This window comes from Odocoileus virginianus, chromosome 17 (genome assembly GCF_023699985.2).
Source record: "Odocoileus virginianus isolate 20LAN1187 ecotype Illinois chromosome 17, Ovbor_1.2, whole genome shotgun sequence".
In the NCBI taxonomy this organism is placed as follows: domain Eukaryota; kingdom Metazoa; phylum Chordata; class Mammalia; order Artiodactyla; family Cervidae; genus Odocoileus; species Odocoileus virginianus.
The window spans coordinates 12,577,494-12,603,287 of NC_069690.1; the positions used below are offsets into that span (position 1 = coordinate 12,577,494).

The 25,794-nt window shown below is 41.8% G+C and overlaps 1 protein-coding gene across 10 annotated transcripts in view; it reads right to left on the minus strand.

The window, feature by feature from the left end:
- Nucleotides 1-25,794, minus strand: part of ACACA (acetyl-CoA carboxylase alpha) — a 281,140-nt gene that overhangs the window by 130,122 nt on the left and 125,224 nt on the right. For all 10 annotated transcript variants that reach the window (XM_070478617.1, XM_070478616.1, XM_070478615.1 and 7 more), the window contains 11 exons: nucleotides 25,208-25,311; nucleotides 24,007-24,088; nucleotides 23,182-23,327; nucleotides 22,240-22,390; nucleotides 20,609-20,743; nucleotides 19,889-20,035; nucleotides 18,683-18,871; nucleotides 17,567-17,667; nucleotides 16,356-16,444; nucleotides 11,061-11,185; nucleotides 953-1,066 (listed from right to left, as the gene is read on the minus strand). In XM_070478617.1, the coding sequence (XP_070334718.1) occupies nucleotides 953-1,066; nucleotides 11,061-11,185; nucleotides 16,356-16,444; nucleotides 17,567-17,667; nucleotides 18,683-18,871; nucleotides 19,889-20,035; nucleotides 20,609-20,743; nucleotides 22,240-22,390; nucleotides 23,182-23,327; nucleotides 24,007-24,088; nucleotides 25,208-25,311 (1,383 nt within the window). The remainder of the gene's footprint in view (nucleotides 1-952; nucleotides 1,067-11,060; nucleotides 11,186-16,355; nucleotides 16,445-17,566; nucleotides 17,668-18,682; nucleotides 18,872-19,888; nucleotides 20,036-20,608; nucleotides 20,744-22,239; nucleotides 22,391-23,181; nucleotides 23,328-24,006; nucleotides 24,089-25,207; nucleotides 25,312-25,794) is intronic.

Below are 25,794 nucleotides of genomic sequence, written 5' to 3' on the forward strand. Positions count from 1 at the left end.
TGGTGAGTGATCTCCAGTGGGGGCCGGGGGAGGGAAGGGAGAGCAAACCACCTCCATCAAGCTCCATCAGTGGTGCTGGGGACTGCACAACTAGCTGCTAACTGGGAATCAGGCCTGGCACGGTGCAGCTGTGGGGAAGGGGGACGCTGCATAGCTAGCCTCTTGTAACTCTAAAGGGGAGAGACAGACTAGGAAAAGCTGCTCCAACAGCCCCAGGTACTCAGTAGAGGAGAGGGAGTCAGAATGTGACACCCACACATGTGAGGGGCAGAGAGAACGAAAGCAGTGTCGCAGACAAAGAGGGACATGGTGGGACCTGAATACCCTCAGCAGGTCGCTCAGAGGTTCAATAACTTTGAGTAATTCAGTGACATGGATGCAATTGTAGAGAAAGCAAAAGGTCACTAAACAACTTCAAATGCTGCTTCCTTGTCGATGCCCGCGCACTGGAACACAAACACAAAGGGAGTGCCAAACCCTCGCTTCCCTGCTGAAAACTTCTGGGGTGGAAATGCAGACTACGGGGTGAAACTAACTGGACTGCTCTGGGGTCGCGCTGATTGCCAGCACCGAAGATTCATTTCATCATCTTTCTGCTTTCCACACTTGATGCTTTGCTATAGACTTAAAAGTTTCACCTGCTTCTAAGCTCCCTTTGTAAAGTAAGAAATATTACACCTATTGTCTTCCTTCAGTTTCCTTTCCTCCACCTGACTTTTAATGATAACGGGACTTTATGATGGGGGTGGGCTCCTATTTTAAAGAAATTTGAGGTTAATCTTTTCCATTCTCTTTAAAAAAACATATAGCACATGAGAACATTTGTTCTGAAGGCAATGAGCATATGTGGGAAATTGCATGACCTTTGGAGGTGCTGAGGAAGAGCTCATGAATGGACTTCCCAGTCTGTGAAGACCATCCCTCCCTCCGGATAACCAACTCGTGTCCTTACCTGGCGCGCTCGCAGTGCCACCTTCGCGTTGGTGGTCTTGCTGAGTTGAGTTAGCTCCGTGAGGATATTCAGCAGCTCATCAGTGAGGGTGGGGTCCCGGCCGCACAGCTGATCCTAATTGTTAATGTGACAAAGAACATACACATCCATGTTAAAAAGAACTAAACATGGAACTCTGCTCAATGTTATGTGGCAGCCTGGATGGGAGGGGGGTTTGGGGGAGAATGGATACTTGCAAATGTGTGGCCAAGTCCCTTCCCTCTTCACCTGAACCTATTAAAACATTGTTAAATTGGCTACTCTGCTGCTGCTAGGTCGCTTCAGCTGTGTTCGACCCTGCAGCCCCCATGGACTATAGCCCACTAGGCTCCTCTGTCCATGGGATTCTCCAGGCAAGAATACTGGAGTGGGTTGCCATTCCCTCCTCCAGGGGATCTTCTCAACCCAGGGATCGAACCCCCATCTCTTATGTCTCCTGTATTGGCAGGTGGGTTCTTTACCACTAGCACCACTTGGGAAGCCCTAAATTGGCTATACCACAGTACAAAATAAGAAGCTTAAAAGAAAAGAACTGAGGTGGTGAGAACTTTGAATTGGGACAAAGAAATAAAAACAAAGTAAAGAGAGATGGATTCCTAAGATGCAAACATCCTGTTACCTTTATCCTAAACAGTGTGATAAAGAGATCCCAGAGGAAGCTGCTGCCAAGGAGAAGCCCAAGGCCCTCAGCAAATCAGACTCAAAATTCCTAATGCATTTCTTTATGAACCAACACTATACTTCAAACACGCAGAAGAAGTGATCAGAGACCACTAAAAAGGAACAAGGGATTCTGGGTAAAAAAATAACAGATGATGTCTCAAAGTTTTAAGAGGTTTTAAATAATATAAGGCCTAAAAGCTTTCTTGGTCCCTCTTCTACTTTTGGAAAGAAGGAAGAATAAGGCAAAAGGAATCACTCCTGATGGTTTTCATTTCACAAACCAAATGTTCAGCATCCCAGGAGGGCACAGAACAGAAACATAAGCACAAATTATTCATTTACAAACACACACTGACTATTCTATACCCCAAATCATGTATCCTCCTGCTGTACAAAGAACCATTCCATGATATCTAAACATGGTGAATCCTTAGATGTATTAGAGGGGAAAACCAAGCTCCTACTATGTGATCCATGGTGTAATTCAGGACTGGGTCCTTAGTCACCAAAAAATTTAAAAATTTTAAGAAAAAAAAAATCTCTATCATATTTTGAGAAAACACATTTCTTCTCCAGTGCAGTATCAGTTTATTCCCTAAATTCACCCATTATCCATGTAATTTTCATCTAAACTGAAAAAAAAACTGCAGATGCAGTTTTTATAAATGCCCATCATTCTTGAAATTTACAGAGCAATCAGTAACAGTAGTTTGTAATACCACATCACATAGCTCCCTCTACTTGGAGTTTGAAATAAGTGCCTTTATATGTTAGTCTTTTTTTTTAATATTCTCTCTCACCCCACTATCAAACAGGACATGAATGACAGCCAGATCCTAAATGGCTTCCTGTTGCTGCCTTTTAATCTTTCCCCTTTCTCGATTATTGCCTTTTTCTTAAGGAATCTCCGATTCATCTTTAACCTTCCCCATCTCAGGGATCCTCCTTATAGTCCCTCACCACAGCAGTATAGGTACAAGTGTGGGGCTTTGGGGGCAGAAACACATTTCCCCAAGCACTGTTTCTACAATCCCTACCACCTTCCACATCACAGGGTAAACAGTTTTGGAGTACTCAACGCTAACACGCTGGAAAGACAGTCTCTCAAACATTTTAAAGCAGAAATATTTTCTGGTTTCCCAATCCACGACCAGAGGTCTGCTCCAGAGTAGTAAACCACGTGATGGTATTTACAGTTAAGGAAGTACAAGTATTGTTTTCACCCACGCCAACAAAGGTCCGTCTAGTCAAAGCTATGGTTTTTCCAGTAGTCACCCATGGATGTGAGAGTTGGACTATAAAAAAAGCTGAGCACTGCAGAATTAATGTTTTTGAACTGTGGTATTGGAGAAGACGCTTGAGAGTCCCTTGGACTGCAAGGAAATCCAACCAGTCCATCCTAAAGGAAATCAGTCCTGAATATTCATTGGAAGGACTGATGCTAAAAATGAAACTCCAATACTTTGGCCACTTGACGTGAAGAACTGACTCATTGGAGAAGACCCTGAAGCTGGGAAAAATCGAAGACGGGAGGAGAAAGGGACAATAGAGGATGAGATGGTTGGATGACATCACTGACTCAAAGGACATGACTTTGCCTAAGCACCGGGAGTTGGTGATGGACAAGGAAGCCTGGCATGTTGCAGTCTGTGGGGTCGCAAAGAGTCGGACACGACTGAGCAACTGAACTGAACTGATGCACTCATCTGGGTGGAAGAAGAAAGTGACTGTAAATTCAGGGCTTGGTTGAGCATATGGAAGATCAGCAATGGAACCCCCTGGCAGCCTAATGGTTAGGACACCGTGCTTTCATCGCTGAGGGCCCAGATTTGACTCCTGGCTTCCCTGCTGGCTCAGAGGGTAAAGCGGATGCCCACAGTGCGGGAGACCTGGGTTCAATCCCTGGGTCGGGAAGATCCTCTGCAGAAAGAAATAGCAACCCACTCCACTATTCTTGCCTGGAAAGTCCCATGAATGGAGAAGCCTGATAGGCTACAGTCCATGGGGTCGCAAAGAGTCGGAGACGACTGAGCGACTTCACTTTCTTTTCTTTTCTGGGGAACTGAGATCCTGCAAGCTGCACAGTGAGGCCAAGAAACAAACAAAATAAATAAAATCACCAGCAACAAGACTATAACAAAACAGAAGGAAAGAAGAGATAACAGTGGGTAAGGAAAACAAGATAAGCTTTTCCTACCTAAATCCCTGTTTACCTAAGAAAGATAATCCTTTCTGAGGTACTTACTCCAGTCTTCAGAACTACCCTCTGAAAGATCCCAAAACTTAAGCAATGTCTTGGGTAATAGACTCAGCTATCCACCAGGGAAGCCTACTCTGCAAAAAGCCAGGCTAAACTCTCAACACAACAAAAACAAACACAAGCCAACAACAAAAGTCAGCGCAACAATAGAAACACCAGCCACATACTCAACCTATATCGGACTTGATATGGACTGGTTTCCCTCCAAAGGAAATCCAGGTTTACCTTTCCAGATTACATTAAAATAATCAAATAAAAATGGAGTTACCAGCTTGTCTAACTACACATCACATTCTAACTAAAGCACACACACACAAAACTACTTAAAAGTAAAACCTTTTCATTTCTTCTTTCTACTATGAGAGAGAGGGGGTAAGAAAGGGGGTAGAGAAGCTTGCTTTCTGTAAGAAAAGTGAACTATGGAGGTTAGAAAAAAATAATAGGGAAGTAATTATTCATTCACGATCACCAACTGACAATCTTCCTGGGTTCCCAGTGATAAAGTGCAGAAACCAGACCTTTCTGGAATATGAAATATCAAACACAGTATGAATAAACCACTACTTCCATTAATTTATCATGCCTTCCTTGACTACTATATCCTTCTACTTTTCTGTATGTTCATTCTTTTTATTTTTGAGAGTTTGATATTGAAACTCCAACTGAAAAGCTTAATTTATCTACTTAAAAAATAATTGTAATATATAGCAGAACTATATGTGACTTTGTTCTGTATATTCCAAGTCTCTTTTCTTTTTTTTTATTTTTACTTTTTTTTACTAGTTGGATGCTAATTACTTTACAACATTGCAGTGGTTTTTGTCATACACTGAAATGTATTCCAAGTCTCTTGTAAATGTGTTATCATACTTTCATAATTTAAAAAATAAGAGAAAGAAATTAAAAATAAAAAAATTATTGTGACTTGAAAATTTTGCATTCGTGTATTATTTTCTCCATCGTCATCACTAGAACTTAGGAAAAGATTGGCAATAGAAGACTGTCTTGGAGAGCAATCTTCTCAATCCTCTCCTGTCCTTAGCCTCAACAGAGTTCAGGTCCTGAAAGAAGAAACCATGAGGGATGGAAGGTGACTCTGTTACCAGAACCATAAACCTCCAAGAGGAAGTTTATGGGCCCCTGGCCTAGAGACAGATGTCCTTTGGGCCACTGGACAGCCCAGCATCCCCATCTGACTGCTGAACATTCTGTGACAGTTAACACTAAAGGGTGATGGTGCCAGCATGTGTTTCCTCATGTAGAGAGGCAGGTTCATTTAATGAGCCTACCGCCTGGTTTGGGGCTTACCTGCATAAATCTGCAAGCCAAGATGAAAATTATTTAGTAATGGTTAAGGGTGGTAGCACACACGTATTTCCTGTTTTCATTCTTAACCTGGGTGGTAGCTAACTGCAAGGAATAGCTCAGATTTGCAGAAATATAACAAGCATGTTTAAATGTCAAAACTTCCGCCAAAGTTATGCAGCTGACTTCCAGGAGAGCTCCACACAGCCAACTTGATCCTCTCATCCTAAGATCTGAAGGCAATTCAAAACGAGAAGAATGTGATGTAATGGGTAATGTTCTCAATGCATTAACTACTGTCCAGATGGGTGAGGCACTAATCCCCAAACCAAAAATGGACTGGCAACTTCTTCTGGTCACAGCTAGATGTTTTTAAAAATCTTTAATTAGAGGAAAACTGCTTTACAATGTTGCTTTGGTTTCTGCCATACAACACCACAATTCAGTCATAATTATACGTATATCCCCTCCCTCTTTCAGTCTCCCTCCCCTCCTCCATGCTAACCCCTCTAGGTCATCACAGAGCACCAGGCTGGGGTCCCTGTGCCATTCAGCAACTTCTCACCAGCTCAAAAATGCTGTGGGGCAGGTTTAACAAGAAATGTTAATATCACCCTTATTCGGTAAACCTGGGTTTACTGAGAAAGACTTTCTCCTTTATTATATATCGGACAAAATTATTTACTGTTATGTTGAGAAGGATGGAAGGGTGTTTAAATGCTCTGGGCTTCCCTTGTGGTTCAGTCGGTAGAGAATCCGCCTGCAATGCAGGAGATCTGGGTTTGATCCCTTGGTTGGGAAGATGCCTTGGAAGAGGGCATGGAAACCCACTCCAGTATTCTTACCTGGAGAATCCCTGTGGACAGAGGAGCCTTGCGGGCTGTAGTATCTGGGGTCGCCAAGAGTCAGATATGACCGAGCAATTAAGCACAGCACAGTCTAAACCAAATCAGAGGCTCATAGGCATGCCACTACTCCTAGCAAAGCATAGGCCATAACACATTCATGTGGACCACACCAGAAATAAGACAGAAGTAGTGAGGGAAGACTACTCAGAATCAAGGTGGGTACAAGACACAGAGTCATACGTCTAGAGCTGTGAAGAGGTTGATACTTTTCATCAGCACAAAATTTGGTTAAAGAGTCCCTCAAACATCTCTGAGCAAACATAAACAATGTCCTAAGCGTTTTCCTATAAAATTAAGAAATAAGAGCTTTCAAAAAATAAACTTCCTTTGTTTTCAATGTAGCACAAGGTTCCTCCACATGGAGAAAACTGGACAAGATTTTAGCATTTTACTTGATATTTTGCTCTCCAGAGACAGCGAAAGATTGGACGAAATTTGCTAGTGAGACGAGGCAAGTGATGCCACCACCTGGAAGGCAGGGAAGGAAGGCTTCCTCGGAGCAGCACACATTCTGCAACACTGATTCTCAGAAGCTTGATCCTCTTGATTCCCACCCTCGAGGTTCAGAAGGCCCAGACATCATCATCTAGTTCAGCAAAGCACACCATCGACAGCCCTACTTCTAGAAAGCAAAGATGGGAAGGCTGGGCATATAACCATCGATCAGGAAGCCAAGATAAGCAAAGAAAGGGGATCCAACAGAGACTGCAAGCTGGGGGAAGGGAACGCTGCCATAGCCAGGTGATAGCCGTCAGAGAGAGTAATCCGAACAGTTGAAATGGCTTTTACCAGCCACCCCCTCCACTAATGCAGATGTGGGGTGGGGGACCGGACCCCCCCCCCAAAGAAGGCAGATTGGAAAGCAGCCCTGTTCCAGCCTTCGTCCCTGCTCCCCAAGTCACTGCTAGCCGATCCTCAGCTCAGTGACAGCAATTAACTTCTTGTTTTCCAAATCTCTGGGACGAGGTCAAAATAACTGATATTTCAAAAGCAATTTAATGATATAAAAGCCTACAGATGTTTACCAAGTTTTCTTTTGTTGTTTTTTTTTTTAAAGACAAATGTGAAATGCCAAAAGAAAGAAAAGGAAGAATCCATCTTTCTGGTTCACATCTTCAACCTTCCTCCTCCTTCCCCCTCCCCTTCCCTCTCCCTCCTCCCCCTCTCCCTCTCCACCCCTCCTCCCCCTCCTCCTCCTCTCCTTCCTATTCATCGAAACCAAAACACTAAACAAATGACTCTTTTCTCCAAAGAGCTCGGCCTGTTGGAAAGAAAGTTTGGGTACCATCCACGCAGGTAAGAAGTAATCAGGATGACAAGGTGGGGGAAAAAAGAACTAGCAGCAAGCCAGAGTCCCATTGGCTTCTGCCTGTCCTGACTGGCAAAAGCAGAAAGCACAGCCTCAAACCAGCTCTCTGACAGGGCCCAACGCCTCTGCAGCACCCCCCGTGTAATTACACACTTGAGTGACTGGACTCTGAAGAAAATTGAAGGCCTGAGCTCCGAACAGCTGCCATTTTCTCTCTCCATCACACCAGCGTGATTACTTGAGAAATGAACAGCCCCGGCTCAAAGCTACTCCAGAATTCTCTGAGGAAATATGGCTCCGTGTTCCAATAATGAGATTCTTAAGGCAAGCGTTACTTACAATCACTCCGCAAAAGGAGCGAGCCGAGCCCCTATATCTTACAAATTAGAATTTAAGAAACCCAGCGACAGTCTTGGACAATCATTACTCTTCTGCTGCTCCAAGGTTTCTGGGCTTTGGTCTATTTTTAGTGCAGAAAAACTGTTAAGTCCTTAAAAAGGTAATCATAATAACATGAAAACTCACTATAATTAGCTTCCTAACAGGGCAAATTCTACCCCATTTTTAGGCTCAAACTGACAGATTCTTCCACATCCTCATCATTGCCTTTTCCTGCCAGAAAAGTCTTGGCTTTAACCAAAGGAGAATTAGCAATCCTTTTTATTAAAATTTAAGAAAAAAATCTAATTAGTCAGAGGTTTCTTCCTTCTTCCAACTGAGAGAAAGAAAATCAGCAGGTTGCCAAAGGTAATATCTTCTTTGCTGAAACCTATCACTTGGAGAAGTTGAAATATTACATTGTGCTGATATTTTTTTTTTCCTTTCAAATGCATCTGCTGGTTTCCCCACCGTCTAGCCATTCTAGGGTAGCAAAGGTAATGAACTCTCCCTATGATTACATATTTTTTAAAGTGGCTATTTCTAAAAAATGTTATATCCTCCAGAGTTAGCCACCTAGGCAGATAACTGAGAGAGTGGCACTGTTGTTAACCAGAGATGTGAAGTAGATAGTTTCCTTTCACTCTGAACCATGAAATAAAATATAGCAGAAGATGTATAGTTTTTTTTCCTCCAAGAAGAAAGGATGGAATTAAGGTTCCAAGAATGCCAATCCCACAAAAAGGCAAGAAAGAAAACCACAGGAGCAAAAAGGTAATATAGTCTCCCCAAAACACAAATATGTAGCAGCAAGGGAATTAATTGTTCATGGAGTGGGAAATTGTTCATGGAATGGGACTGGTGGGGGGAGGTTTTGAAGACTAGTCCTATTGTCCTCTGATTCCTAGAATGAGCCAGAAAAACTGGCGAGTGGAGAAGTTACAAATCATCTTTAAAAAATCCTTAAGCCCACAAAAATTCTACCCACTGGTTAAATGTACATCAGTCCCACTCACGTTTACTAGTCTCACTTCTCATTGCCTCTTTCTACTAATTCTCAAATTACTGAGTTATGGAGACAAAAGCATGTATCTACTACCAATACAATAATCTGAGCTTAGACATTCATATAAATAAGACAGAAAGGGGGATCAAAGAAGATGAGGAAGAAACTTAAGTGTTTCTTGAGTCAGGGAGGAACAGTACGAGACTTCTAACAGTTGTTTTTTGTTATTAAGTTTTGGACATGAGAGCCATTGCTGACATTCATAGAACAAACAAAAGTTAGAATGGGACAGTACACTGGCTAGATAGGGCTTCCCTCGGTGGCTCAGTGGTATAGAATCCTCCTTCCAATGGAGAAGACACAGGTTTAATCCCAGAGTTGGGAAGATCCCCTGGAGAAGGAAATGACAATCCACTCTAGTATTCTTGCCTGGGAAATCCCATGGACAGAAGAGCCTGGTGGGCTACAATCCCTGAGGTCACAAAAGGGTCAGACATGACTTAGCAACAAAACAACAATATTGGCTAGATAAGAATCCATTTTAAAGCTCCTGTCATGAGCAACAACAGGAATGGGGAAACATGAGGCAACTTTAAGTAGAGTCAAGGGCTTTGAGTTCTTGAGTAAGATGATATGAATAAGCCTCTTCAATAAATGGTGCTGGGAAAACTGGACAGCTACATGTAAAAGAATGAAACTAGAACATTTCTTAACATCACACACAAAGATAAACTCAAAATGGATTAAAGACCTAAATGTAAGATCAGAAACTATAAAACTCTTAGAGGAAAACATAGGCAGAACACCCGATGACATAAATCAAAGCAGATTCTCTATGACCCGCCTTCTAGAGTAACAGAAATAAAAACAAAAGTAAACAAGTGGGACCTAATTAAACTTAAAAGCTTTTGCACAGCAAAGGAAACTATAAGCAAGGTGAAAAGACAACCCTCAGAATGGGAGAAAATAATAGCAAATGAAACAACTGACAAAGGATTAATTTCCAAAATATACAAGCAGCTCATAAAACTCAATACAAGAAAAACAAACAACCCAATCAAAAAGTGGGAAGAAGACCTAAACAAACATTTCTTCAAAGAAGACATATAGGAAGCTAACAAACACATGAAAAGATGCTCAACATCACTCATTATTAGAGAAATGCAAATCAAAACTACAAGGAAATATCACCTCACATCAGTCAGAAAGGGCATCATCAAAAAGTCGACAAACAGTAAGTGCTGGAGAGGGGTAAAGAAAAGGGAACGTTCTTGCACCATTGGTGGGAATGTAAATTGATACAGCCACTATGGAAGACGGTATGGAGATTCCTTACAAAACTAGGAATAAAACCACCATATGACCCAGCAATCCCACTCCTAGGCATATCCCCTGAGGAAACCAAAACTGAAAAAGACACATGTATTCCACTGTTCACTGCAGCACTATGTACAATAGCTAGAACGTGGAAGCAACCTAGATGTCCATCGACAGATGAATGAATAAAGTTGTGGTACATATACACAATGTAATATTACTCAGCCATAAAAAGGAATGCATTTGAATCAGTTCTAATGAGGTGGATGAACCTAGAGCCTATTATACAGAGTGAAGTAAGTCAGAAAGAAAAATATCATATTCTAACGCATATATACAGAATCTAGAAAAACGGTACTGAAGAATTTATTTACAAGGCAGCAGTGGAGAAACAGACATAGAGAATAGACTTGTGGACATAGGGAGAGCGGAGGAGAGGGTGAAATGTGTGCAAAGAGTAACATGGAAACTTACAATACCATATGTAAAATAGATAGCCAACGGAATTTGCTGTGTGTCTCAGGAAACTCAAACAGGGACTCTATCAACCTAGAAGGTTGGGGTGGGGAGGGAGACAGGAGGGAGGTTCAAAAGGGAGGGGATATATATATACACCTATGGCTGATTTATGTTGAGGTTTGACAGAAAACAACAAAATTCTATAAAGTGATTATCCTTCAATTAAAAAATAATGTTAAAAAATGATATGAATAACTGGCAGAACAATTCTTTACCAACTGGAGCAGGTTCCTTCAGGTCAAGGACAAAGACAGGCGTGAGAAACTATTAACCCAAAACCCAAGCCCCACTCATCCCAGAATCACATAAGACAGGAGCTGTTCCTCTGACCATAGCCATCACAGGGAGAAACACTTTTTTCATATCGTGAACCATCCTTACAGGTTCTGAAAAATGGTACTCACGATAAGCATGGTGACCAGCAGATTCTTCTTGGTGACTTGAGCATGAGAGAAGATGTAGTTCAGTACAGTATTCATATCACTTTTGTTCTCCTCCCGGAGGGTGAACACACATTTGTCATAGTGACCTACAAGCAGCAAAAAGAAGTGGTCACCACCCATGTACGCACATTCACATTGACATGCTATTTAGAAAATTAATAAGCAGTGAGAAGAAACATCTTGAGAATTTTCTTAGACAGATTTCTATAGAATTGGCAGTGTGGTTTATTAAGAACAACTCTGGGCTAGGAGTCAGGTAATCTGGTATAAAAGCCCTGGGCTCAAAGCTTAGCTCTGTTATCAAATTGTGATGGGCTCCTGGGCAAATCACTTTACCTCTCTAAGTCTTATTTTCATTTAAAAAATTTGACAGGTGGGAAGGGTGTATCTTAGGGCCCGAGATTCCACCCCCTAATCCTTACTCTAAACTCTCTTATTTAGCTTCCTGCAATGATTTCCTGGGGCTTCCCAGGTGGCACGAGTGGTAAAGAATCCACCTGCCAATCCTCAAGAGACATTGGTTTGATCCCCGGGTTGGGAAGATCCTCCAGAGTAGGAAATGGCTACCCACTTCAGTATTCTTGCCTGGAGAATTCCCTGGACACAGGACCCTGGTGGGCTACATCCATGGGGCTGCAAAGAGTTGGACAAGACTGAGCGCACGACCTGAGCAACATGGTTTTAGAAGAGAGGGTTCGGCTACTTAAAAAGAAATGTCAGCACCATTAAACCCCAGCTAGAGATTCTGGTTCCATGTTTGACTCACTGAAACTGTTTCACCCCAACTAGAAGTCATGGTTTTAGTTCAAAACTAAAACACCCAAACTTATCAGTTTGGCTGCTTCCTCTGGAATCAACATTTTCCACAGAGTAGTCAAGCAATGCCTAGGAATTCCAAATCCAAACTAAGGCATAGATCAGAGAGAACCCTGCCTGAAGATAAAAGGTCTGTAGGGAGAGTACAGTTATGCATTATTTTCATTGGCCTTTCACAAGGCCACCAGGGGCAGGTTAGTTCTCACTTGCAAAGCTATGTTTTGTAACAGAAACATAAGCCTCAGGTATACCGTAGTGACTTCTAACATGGGATCTAAGTAATATTCAGTTCTTTAGAAAACAGCTTACCTCAGAATTAAATTTACAAATAAAGGAGAATGAGCATCTATCTGAATAGTCTCAAGGGTCAGAATTTTTATGAAATCATGGAAATACTAAAGGATTATCACTTAGTTCAGACTGCATGTTAAGTTACAAACGGGAACAGTGGCATTCAAACTGCACTGCCATGGATTCCCAGAACATTAAGTACAATCAATCAAGGCAACTCTGCTTTTACCTGTTGTTTTTTTTTTTTTAAAGATTATTATGATGTGGACCATTTTTAAAGTCTTTATTGGATTTGTTACAATATTGCTTCCATTTAATGTTTTGGGTTTTTTGGACCGGAGGTATGTGGACTCTGAACTCCCCAACCAGGGATCAAACCCACACGCTCTGCATTGAAAAGCAAAGCCTTAACTGATGGACCACAAGGGAAGTCCCTTGTCTGTTTTAAATATTAGTGACTGACATAAGATTTTTTTCAAAATCAAACTAAATACATTTGAAAAACAGTGAACTTCAATATTTAGAGAGCTGTCAATTTCATTAAAGATCCAATTGGGACAAAATGGAAGCTGTTGGTTATCCTACATAAATTCATATTTCTCCTAAGACTTAAAGTGACAACAGAAATGTATCTTGGTAATGGAAATTACTAGGGCCAGGGGAAACATGAAGAACATTTACCCAGGGGAGAGGCAGTGGAGACACTAAGCAGAAAGAAAGCAATGATACCAAGTGCCTCTTTTAGAAAAACTTTTAATTGTGAAATATACATTCAGAAGAATAAACACCCAAGTAACTACCATCTAACAGAACATTTTTAGTATCTTTGAAGGTTCTATGTGCTCCTCCTCAAAGATAACCACTAAACTGAATTTTATGTTAATCATTCTTTTGCTCTTCTTTACATTTATCACAAATGTGTGTGTGTGTGTATATATATGTATCCATGTATGTACATATTCACTTTACCTGTTTCCAACTTGATAACAATGGAATCATTGTGTTTGGATCCTTCTGTAACTTGTTTATTTCCCTCACCATTATGTTTTGGAGATTCATCTTTGTTCCATTTTCACTGCTGTAGACTAATCCATTGTAGGAATATACTAGAATTCAATTGTCTATTCAACTTGTGTATATTTGGGTTGTTTCCAGTCTTTTTTGCCACCAACAGTCCTGTATATGTCTCCTTAATAAACATGTGTAACAGTTTCTCTAAAGCATGTCATCTAAGAGTGAAATTGGTAGGTTGAAGAATATAAATAAGTTCAACTCCATTATGTACTGATGAACTGTTTTCCAAAGTGGTTGTAATGTAACAATTTGCACTTTTACTTACAGAAGTGGTGGAAGATGATGTGAATTTAAAATTTTTGCCAATCTTGTGGTTTTGGTTCATAGCTATCTAATTAGTAAAAGATCTAACATCTTTTCATTGATCATTTGGGTGTGATCATTTGTGCCTCCTCTTCTGCAAATTATCTTTTTTTTATCTTTTGCCTATTTTTCTATTAGGTTGTCTTTTACTTATTGACTCAAGGCAGTGCTCTGTAGATTCTAATCCTTTCTCAGTTGTTATGATTTGTAAATATCTTCTTCCACTTTATGGCTTGTATTTTCAAAGTCTTTTTATGGGATCATTTCATGAACAGAAGTTCTTCAGTTCAGTTCAGTCTCTTAAGTGAGGTCAAACTATTTATCCTTCTCCTTTATAGTTTGTTCCTTCCAGCTGTACGTGACAAAATCTTCTTGGTCTTGAGGTCATAACGATATTCTCCTAAAAACTGAGTAGCTTTGCCCCTTTAGCATGTGTTTAAGTTTTAAATTAATCTGGAATCGATTTGGGGGCATCTTGTCTAGGCTAGGAATCTTTTTGGGGGGCTAGGGGGCAGTGGCAAATGAATAATCCATTACCTAGTAGCAACTATCCTTTCCCATGACTTACAACACCTGCCCTGTTGTAAAGTAATTTTTCATATATCTGCCTCTGGGCTAAGAGAGCCAATGTTCCATTGTTCTATTAATCTGTCCTAACACCAATATCACAATCTCTTCATTAATATGGTTTTATCTCAAATCTTGATATTTAACTGGACAAATACCTCCACAGTGTATTTCTTTAGAAGAATCTTGGTTACCTTTCTTTCATGTGAATTATAGAACTAGCCTGACAAATTACATAGAAATACACTAGTAAGATTTTTATTGGAAAGTCAATGAATCTACGGATGAACTCAGGGAGAATTAACACTTTGCAAATATATATATTCCAATCCAAGGCCATGATATTTATCTAGATCTTCTTTATTATTTCTACTGATTACAACTTTCTCCAAAAAAGGTTGCACATTTTTTTGTTAGACTTATTCCTCAGAATTTCATATTTTGGGTTGCTATTTCAAATGGAATATTTTTCTAAACAGTTATTATACCATAAAATTTTAATTTTGTACATTGACTTTTAAAATTTATGTAATTAATTTTATTTGGCTGTGCTGGGTCTTTGCTGTGGCTCAAGCTTTTTTCCTCTAGCTGCAGAGAGCAGGTGCTACCCTAGCTGTGGTGTGTAGGCTTTTCACTGTGGTGGCTTCTCTGGTGGAGAGCACGGGCTCTAGGGTGGGTGGGCTTCAGGAGTTGCCACGGGTGGGCTAAGTGGTTATGGCGCATGAGCTTCGTTACTCTGTGGCACATGGGATCTTTCCAGACCAGGGATCGAACCTTGTTTCCCACGTTGGCAGGCAGATTCTTTACCACCGACCTACCAGGGAAGCCCTATATACTGACTTTTGTATCCAGCAACTTTGCTAGATTTTAAATAATTCTAATAATAAACATGTGGATACTTTGAGGCTTTCCGGGTAGACCTCTGTCATATGTAATAGTGGCTGATGTATTTCTGCACTCCTATCCAAACCTTTACTCCACTCCTCATATTTTTTGATCTTTTTCTTGCCTTACAAAAGCAGCTGGGATATCCAGTATGATGCTGAAGAGCAGAATGATAGCAGGCATTCTTGTCTTAATCTTAAAGAGACTGCTTTCAACATGTTACCACTATGTATGATGTATCCTATAGATTTTTTGTAGGAGAACTTTACATGATAAAGAGTACCATTTCATTCTCAGTTGGTCAAGTACTTATCATGAATGGATAGTCAATTTTGTCAAATGCTTTTATCATCCATATCTTAAGATGATGGCCATGTTTTTTCCTCTTTTTATGCATTACATGATAAATGATTCACATATTAATCAAGCTTACACTAGGGGGATAAAGACAACTGGGTTGTGGGTTGTGACGGATTATTTTACACACTGCCAGATTCAGTTTGCAATATTTGCTTGAGTATTTCTGCTTGTCATGAGTGGCAGAGTCATCCTTTAAGGATGGAAAAGTGAGCAAAACAAAGCAAAGAGCATCAAGAGGCAATCTTTCAAATCCTGTGGTGTTTCACTGCCATCTTGTGGCAGAAAGCTGTGTCCACAGTATGTAGCTTTAAAATCTTAGCCATGGTGTTTGAGACTTAGCAGTCATTTAGTGACTATAGAGAAAGTGATGGATAAATTCCACCTAAACGATACACTGAAAAGCACTGGAAAATCTGAGCCGTTTTCAGATGCCTGCGATTCATTCCATGGGTGAGCTGCTGAGAGGCAAGCTCTTCAGATAGGCTTTCTCAATTTCAGCCTGGTCTGACTCAAGTAACCCTCACTATACAAGGTCAAGAGGAGGCCAATGGGGAATGCTAATCTCTACTAGAGAAATTATCTCAGCCCTCTCGCAGAAGCACACCAATTTACAGTCTCATCAAGTTGTGTTTTGTTGTTCTTTCTTTGGTGCTAGTGGGACAGAGTAGCTTAGTTTTTAACAGACTGGTGAAAGGAGGAAGAGGGCTGTCCATGTCAAGTGTTGATGACAGGATAGACTGGCTCAGCTGTCGCTCAGCCCTGGAAGGAGACGTTCTCGAGTACAGAGCCCCAGGAAGGAGACGTTCTCGGGTACAGAGCCCCGGGAAGGGGACGGTCTCGGGTACAGAGCCCCGGGAAGGGGACGGTCTCGGGTACAGAGCCCCGGGAAGGGGACGGTCTCGGGTACAGAGCCCCGGGAAGGGGACGGTCTCGGGTACAGAGCCCCAGGAAGGAGCTTACCGTTCTGGAACTGTGTCTCTACTCGCAGGTACTGCCGCAGCAGGTCCATCACCACAGCCTTCATGTGTCCTCGGATGCCACTGCGGTACCTAGGCAAATAGAGGAAGGTATAAATAAATAACATAAATTTAAAAAAAAAAACCATAAATTCAAGTCTAGAAGAAAATCCTGACAGGCTAACACCGTTAAATAACCAACCATGAAATAATAAACCCAAGGCCCAGACTTACTAGGCTTCCTATAGAACGGCTTTCCCTGTGTATATAGGATAGAACAGGAGCCAGTCTAGAATCAATTAACCAGGTCAATTTAAACTCAAGCCGGCTTCCCTGGTGGTCCCACGGCTGAGAATCTGTCTGCCACTGCAGGCGACGCAGGTTTGATCCCTGCTCTGGGAGGAACCCACGTGTAATGGGGCAGCTAAGCTTGTGCGCCACAACTACTGAGGCCGCATGTGGCAACCACTGAGGCCCACACGCCCAAGAGCCCAAGCTCCGCAGGAGAATCCACCGCCGTAAGAAGCTGGTGTTGCCCGCAGCTAGAGAGAAGCCCCTGCTCACGACAGTTAGAGAGAGTCTGTGCATAGTGATGACGGCACAGCACCACCAAAAATAATAAATAAGTAACATAAATCCAAGTCTAAAAGAAATGTGGCCACAGACAAGACTTTTCCTTATAAAGAAATGGAGAAAAAAAAAAAGAGAGAGAGAAAACAAGACCAAAACCACTTGATAGCCCTACTCAACACCACGCTGATTCAGTCCCCCATTGCTAAGCAGAAATGATCACCACACCCTTGAAATGGCTAAGGGAAATCTGAAAATTTTATGAATATCTTAAAGTTGAAAAAGTCCTGTGAAGATACCTTTAGCCCAATAGTTGGTCCCATGAGCTAATAAGAGTTAATGTCAAAGAGGGCCCTATGCCAGAAGAAAAATTTCAAAGAAATTGTAAGGAAAAAAGAAAACAGTGAGATTCATGACTTAATAATTGATGGAAAGATGCCAAATAGAAAGAAGTCATCAGAAACGCTAAGTAGGAGAGTTAGCTCATGATTCTAAGATATTTAGTAGACATAGGTATTTTCTAAGATACGAGGTGCTTTCTAAGTTCTCTAAGGTGAACTAAAGGTAAACCTCTTTGTCATTACTGAGAAGGAAGGAAGGTGCGGGGACGGGCAGGTCTGGGACACTGGAGTTCCATGAACCTACCTCTGCACCAGCTGGACGATGCTCTGAGTGTTCATGAAGAAGACTTCCCGTTCAGATTTCCGGTTCAGTGTGGCTGCATGGCTATCTAGGATGTTGGCAATCTAAAGTATAAGAAAGGAGAAAAATGAAGCCTGACTCAACAGAGGGACCCAAAACATTAGCCTGCATAACAGTGTCAACACTAGGAATCCTGTTGTTGTTTTTTTTCAATTGGAGTATAACTGCTGCAATGTTGTGTTAATTTTTACTGTACAACAAAGTGAATCGGCTACAGGTAAACATACACCCCCGCCCTCTTGAGCGTCCCTGCCACCCCTGCCCCCATTCTGCTGTCTAACAGGTCATCACAGAGCGCCGAGCTGGGCTCCCTGCGATGTGCAGCAGCTTCCCACCAGCTACCTACTTCCCACATGGTAGTGTGTACACGCTACTGCTCTCCCAAATCACACCGCCCGCCCCCCTCCCACCGTGCCCACGTGTCAGCTCCCTCCGTCTGTGTCTCCACTGGAATTATTGTCATTGGAACATGATAATTTCTATCTTTCGCATGTTGAGCGCAGCTGAATGCTACTAGGCATAGTTTAGGGGTTCATTCATGATAAATAAGAAAGCAACTTCTATTTCTTTTCCCCCTTTGTCAGATGAACTAACGAGTGCATCACAAAAACTAGCGTCCTTACCAGAGGTCCTGACAGGCAAGACATGCTTAATATTCCACTTGTCCAGCTTTACCCCTACATGTAAGTCTGGATCAGAGGCAAAGAGTAATAAGCATGCTATAGAGGTAGTGAGGAAGTCTCTGATGAAAGAGCTACAAATATCCGCCTGCTTTAGAATCACAAAAATACTTCTAAGCAGGGTGCAGCCCCAGGGACAGAACTCTATGGGGTACACAACCAATATGCTTTTCTCTTAACCACAGATACCTTACATTTTACACCCAACACTTAACTTACTGGGCTTGCATCATGAGGCAGTTTTGTACAGGGCACAATGCTTAAAACTTCAGAAGTACAACACCCAGACAGTGAGGAGGACCCAAATAGGAAGGACTCCTCCTGCAAGAACTCTAGTGTGGGCATCCAGCAGACAACGACAGCGTTAGTCTGTAAGTACCTGCTGGCTGGGAAACTGACAGAGGACGGATGTGATGTTGCTGGCATACTGAGCCATTTCCTTCTTGATAGACTTCTCCACATTGGGCGGGATACGACCAGAGACGCTGGTCATGATATCCTGCAATTCTAGGAGAGGTAAGGAGGGGTCTCTGAGGGTCTTCATCAACCGTTCAACCCAGTCTTTCACCTGAGAAGAAGGAAATAATAAAACAGGATCTGGACAAAATTAACATAATCCCCCAAACAAAATTATATGTCTGAATTTACTGCCACACAGTACAGGCATACCACGCTTTAGTGCACTGCTTTAGTGTATGTTGCAAATAGTGTAGTTTGTTTTTTTTTTTTTTAACAAACAAGATTTCATGTAAAACCCTGTGTCGAGCAAGTCTATTGGCACCATTTTTCCAACAGCTTTGCTCACTTCATGTCTCTGTGTCACATTTTGGTAATTCTTGCAGTATTTCAAACCCTCCACCAGCAACCATTACCACTCCTTAAAGGCTCAGGAGATGATTTGCCTTTTTTAGCAAGAAAACATCTTTAAATTTAGATATGTACATTTTTTAGATGTAATGCTATTACACACTTAATAGACTACGTGCCTGCTAAGTCACTTCAGTCGTATCCAACTCTTTGCGACCCATGGACTGTAGCCTACCAGGTTCCTCTGTCCATGGGATTCTCCAGGCAAGAATACTGGAGTGGGTTGCCATTTCCTCCCCCAGGGGATCGTCCCAACCCAGGGATCGAACCCACATCTCATGTCTCCTGTATTGGCAGGCAGGTTCTTTATCAATATGTAAACATAACTTTTCTATGCACTGGGAAAGCAAAAAATTCACGTGATTTTCTTTCTTATAATATTCGCTTTATTGCAGTGGTCTGGAACCAAATCTGCAGTATCCCCAAGGTATGCCGGTACTTACTTTGAAATTATAATATAAACAACTAACATTGTCATTGTTCACTGGTTTAAATCCCAATTAAATGTGAAGACAATGACAGAGATAAGAAGCAAGGATATAAAGACTTCAAATCCTACAACTAATAGTGGCAGAATTTTGGTCAAACAGCTTTCTCTTCCTCCCTCCCTCTTAAAGAAATTCCCTGTATGAATTTTAAACTATGCTGGAGAACACCCATTCTCCAAGATATACACCTGCTCCCCTACCCCACCCCACCTGTGAAAAGTGACTCATACCCTGCTGCTAAAGAAAGGATCTGGAAGGCAGTATCCGTTCATCACGTTGACCAGATTATCCAGGACATAGTGGAACACTCGATGGAGCTTCTCGCCTCTGAGCGCTGTGCTTTGGATCTGTGGCAGACTGCCTGTGTGAAGCTCAGCCTGTCAACCCCAATGAGAGATCAAGTCAGCCACTACCTTCAGACACACCACTGCAACTTAGATTCATCATGTAAAATCAAGACTTCCCTTTAGGGACTTCCCTGGTGGTCCAGTGGTTAACAATCAGCCACCCAGGCAGAATTAAGATCCCACAAGTGGCGGGGCAACTAAGCCTGTGCCAAACAACTGCTGAGCCCGTGTGCCACAGCTAGAGAGAAACCCTCACACAGAAACAAAGAGCCCGCATGCCGCAACTCAGACCCGATGCAGTCAAAGCAATTTATTAAAAAAAGAAAGATTTCCCTTTACCACACCCAGTGACAAGGAGAGAAGTCAATGTGAGACACATCATGAGAAAAAGCACAGATTCTTAATATCATAGTAACTCTTATAAATTCTAGATGCATGATACCAAAGGCACAAATACAAAGGCATAAGGCATAAAATGAGGGGTAAAAAGCTGAAGGAAAAACTGGAAAACCAAGGATTGAGATCACTTGCCTCTCCAGACCACCCCTACCGTGTAGCCAGCTCTTAGAGAGCAGTATTAAAAGTGTCTATCCACCTATTTACCTGCTGGACCTTGCTGGGGTTGTCCAGTTGCATTTTGGCTATTACACAGCCCGGGTCAAGAGCTGCTCCAGGCCGCTTGACATAATGGATACAGCCAGACTCTGCGGCTGTTAAGGTCATTACCATCTTCATCACCTACAAGGAAAACTAAAATCTCTCAGGACCTAGCTTTAGGGATTAATGACAACTACCGATAGTTCCCGTTTCTAATGTTTAAATCCATTTTTGCCATAGTTGGTTTTGACTTGTCTTATACTGAGAAATGATGAACAATTTATCTTCCTCACACTTGTGGATCCAGGTACTTACTCTATCTATGATACCCAGACCAAAACCTAAGGATCATTCTCACTCCTTTATCTCCCTTATCTGCCAGTTACCAAGCCAGGTCGAATGCATTGTCTAAACCTCTCTCAAAAATCTTCCTGTCTTGCCAACTCTTTGGTTTAGGCCCTTATCATTTCTGATCTAGAGGAATTCAGAAATCTCCCAACAGGGGCTTCCCTGGTGGTCCAGGGGCGAGGACTCTGCACTTCCCATACAGGGAGCCCAGGTTTGGGCCAGGTCAGGGAAGCAGATCCCACATGCCACAGCTAAGAGTGTGTGTGTCGCGACGAAGACTTGGTGCAGTCAAATAAATTTTTTTAAAAATTAAGAAAAAAAAACAACCTCCCCATAGACATCTTTACATGTTATGCACCTCCAATAAGGCCACTAGAAGCAATCATTCTAGAGCCCAAATCTCATTCCATCACTTTTCTGTGTCATATCCTTCAGTGACCCGACTGGTCTTGAGAGTCTAAATTTCTTAGTATGTCTTATAAGGTTTTTTAACCTGATTTCAAATTCTGATGGCTCATTTAGCATCTCTGCTTGCCATTTCCCATTAAACCTTAGTCTGTTCTCAAGCCATGTCCATATGGACCTGTACTTCCCTCTATACACCTCATGCTCTCGCTTCTGTGCGTTTGTACGTGCTGTGCCTTCACCTTTAAACAGCGTTGCCTGGCCTGCCTCATCTGGTCTATCACTGTCTATCTTCCAATGCCAAGATCAAAGTCCCCTCTTTCAGGAATTCTTCTCTCACTGCCCATCCAGCCCTATACTGACTTGGGGCAGGTGGCCCTCTGCACTTTGTGCAGCCTTCTGAAAATTCGTATTTCATTACAAGTCTGTTTCAAGGCCCCATTCCACCTATCATATTCTTTCTGTATAACCAGTACCTTGGCATAATACCCATCACTCAATAAGTGCCGCTGCCTAGGATCTATTCTTTAGAGCTAGAGGTTCCTCATCTATCCAAGGAAAACTATGAGCTTTTAATGTGCTTTTAAAATCCTAAGGTTCATGGACTTCCCTGGCAGTCCAGTGGTTAAGCCTGTGTGCTTCTAACGCAAGGGGCGTGGGTTCCATCTCTGGTCGGGGAGCTAAGACGCCACATGCCATAAGGCACGGCCAAGAAAATATTTTTTAAATAAATAAAATGCTAAGGTTCATAACCCCAATCAAACAGATACTCTTTCCTTTCTATTTTTTACTTCCTTTCTGTTACTCTTGAGCCCCAGTCCACCCCAGCCAACTCTTTTCCCACCTTCCCTCCCATGACCCGGAAGCCCAACAACCACCCTGACCTCGATCTCAGCATAGCACTGGCCAGCAAACACATGGCCTCCATCCTCCACAATGTACTGGATTAACTTCCCAGCAGACGGTGAGCGCAGCACCGAAGGGTCGTTTTCCTTCTCAAACACACAAGTTTTATTGCCAATTGTGATGCGATATCTAGGAGATAAGTGGGAGTTATCTAAGTTAATAAAGCATCTTAAGTTGTAAAGAATAAAGATAGAATGATGTCAATCTTAAAAAAAACCTGAAAACTTCATTGTACACATACACACAGGATATTTATTGCATCTTTGTTTACAATGCCAAAATAACCAAAATTCCCTCCAATATTGGTCAAATTAAATTAATTATGGTACATCCATATAATGGAAGATTATCTGACCATTAAAAAGGACAGACATCTCCATTGAGCAGGAAGGAAAAAAACATGAAGGTGCTGATGATGTAATAGCTAAGATGTTTCAAACTCTAAGTTTCAAGCAATGGTCTATACCCTTTCCATGTATTAATTCATTTAATTATCACAACACCATAAAGACTGGTGTTGAATAGTGTACAATATGTTAAAGGAAAAAATAAGGTGCAGAACTAAAGGGTACTTTTATTTGTGAATATGTTTAAAAGAAAAACAGTATGTACGTATATATAACTTATATATGCATACAAAATTTCAGTAAAGACATATAAGAAACTGTTAACAGTAGTAGCCTATAAAAAAGGGAATTTATTTTTCATTATCTGCCCACACTACAGTGGTGGAGAGACATTATTTTTAATTTTAAAGACTTCTACTACTCTTGAAATTTTTATTAGGTACATGTTCTATTTTTTAAAAATTAGAATAGACTCCCCAAAAAGACCTTGACAAACTCCAAGAGTTAAACACGCCCTACCGAGAGAAAAGGTTGGTACAATGACCAGCAAACGGAGCCCAAAGAGCCACTCACCTATCCACCTCCTCCTTCATGTATGTGGTATAACTGCTGCCGTCATAGGACAGGAGCAGTCCACCGTCGCTCAGCCGATGCACATCTACTTCCACACACGAGCCATTCATGATCACCACGTAGGAGTTCGGGGACTGTCGAGTCACCTGTAAGAAATGAGAAACCAAAGAGACAAGTCAGTGTGTTCCTTCCAGGGAGAGTGCCAGACAAAATTTCAGTATCTCAGAGATCGAGGTGCGCAAGCTCCATCAGATGGGACTTCCCTGGTGGTCCAGTGGCTGAGACTCCAAGCTCCCAGTGCAGGAGGGCCAGGCTCAATCCCTGGTCAGGGAATTAGATCCCATATGCCACAACCAAGAGTTTTCATGACTCAGTTAAAGATCCTGCACGCTCCAACTAAAACCCGAAGCAGCCAAATAAAATAAATAAATAAATAAAAATAGTTAAGGGAAGCTCTACTGGAGAGGAAAGAGCACCATGCTCTATTTTCATGGCTCTGGCATCTGAGCACTAGTGCTGTGGGCACAGCTCAGCCCTGCCTCGAGCAACGAGGGGGACCTTAGATACATCTCCTTGCTCTGATGGGTCTCTGTCTCCTTCATCTCTTGGTTGCACATGTGAAGTTGAACAACAGCGAAAATATTTTCAGAGACTCATCAAATACTGCTTTGACACAGGCTACTGACACTAATAATGACTGTAATTTCACTCATGCCCAGCCCTGCAATAAACCAAATTTTCCCTCCATCACCTGACCTAAAGGAAGCAAGCTGACAAAGACAGAGGCAAAAAAAGATAGCACAGACCTTATGAGGTTCAGCATACCTTCAGTACGTACTTGACTCCCTCGTAGATGAGTTCAACGTCTACTGTATTCAGAAGTGTATGTGCAGAGAGGACTTGGCCCCTGAAATACAGCAACGTGGGAGCTACTTCTAGAAAGTTCTAAAAGCTTACAAGGGCTCTCAAAGGTGATTGGTTATAGCATTTCCTGGAATATCAAGACTGAAAACAAGCTAAAGGACCACCAGTAAGGGACAGAGACATAAATTTTGAAAAGGCCACATAAATGAATATTATGCAGCCATTAAAAAGATAAAGTACTTTATGCAGTAATATGAAACACTCTCTAAAACACACTGTTAAATAAAAAAAAGCAAGTGAAATTGTACAGGATAGTTTCACAGTACACTATCACTTGCGATTAAAAAAAAATGGAGGTAGGAAGGAACAAATATTACGTATATATGCTTATATGTATCTGCCATATAGCTGAAAGATAACAGAAAATAAAAACAGAAACATAGGCTGATTATAGGGAAGGAAACTAGGTGGTCAGGAAACAGAGGTAAGGAGGAGACTCATCACTATATATTTTTTTACTGCCTTTTGAATTTTGAACCATGTGAATATATCACTTGTTTATACTGAACGTCAGTATAACACAGTGAGAGATCTTCATGGTAAGACTTGAATAAATGAAATCTCAGTTGAATTTAAATGCCTGTGATAAAGTGCTGTAAACGATTAGCCTTGTGGGCAATTCCTCCAGGGACTTGGAGGCAGAACTTAGTTTCCAGAACCAGTGCTGGAAATATGTTTAGCCACACAAGTCTGATCCTATACTTGAAAGACTCGTGAGGTCATCATGAATATCAGCCTCAATTATTAATTCCTGAAAGGTGTTGCAGGTAATATACGAAGTATCCAGGGTGCCTTACTAGAGAAAAACACCAGATTTTTATCACCAGGGCTCAGAGATTGGATGCTTGTATAGAAAGATTTCAGTGTTTACAAAGCAACCAATTCTAACCATGGTATAAACCAATTTCTAGAATCTACACTTAGAGCCCCCAAACCATTTGCCATCAACTCCTACATCCCTTCTCCTCCCTGCCCCTACAGTCAGCGAACAAGTAGCACTCACAAGCTGCCAGCAACAGAGAGAATAAATGGGTCTCTGAACGTCAGGCCCGTGCTCAGGACCGCGACTTAGCCTGCACAGAACTTGGAATGCCAAGCCTACCTCTCTAAGGAGTGAAGGAAGTTGGAGATGCTATTCCGCAGGCTCACGTCTGCCACGTGGAGAGCCCCACAGACAACTCCCAGCATGGTGTCAGGTCGCTCCGCCTGAAAGGGATGAAAAGAAGGCAAATCACAAGCAAACTCAGTCACTTGGCACCATGGCCCCTCAATTTAAATCAGGCTCAAATGTGCTTGAAGAATCAGCGACCACTGAGAATCTCCATCCTCATTATCCAATTGATTTTTGAGACAAAAACACATTTTTAGAATTTGAATAGAGATGAAAACCACCTTTCCCCCCACCCTCCTAAGATTTTCACTGAGTCAACTGAAGAGAAGCTCAAAAACAAGCTTCTGTCACAAATAAATTCAAAAAAAGTGCAGATTTGGCTACTGATGATCTCAAAGAAAAATGGTGTGTAAACTACCTCCAGGTAATACACGTGAATCCAACAATTTTATATAAAATCTTGAGTAGTTTATATTAGCCCAGCAGTTCAGGAACAAAGCGTAACCTCTGTCGACTAAAATGAAGCCCTCTCGTCAGTACTTGGTAGACAGACAGAACTCAACCACATTTAATATCAA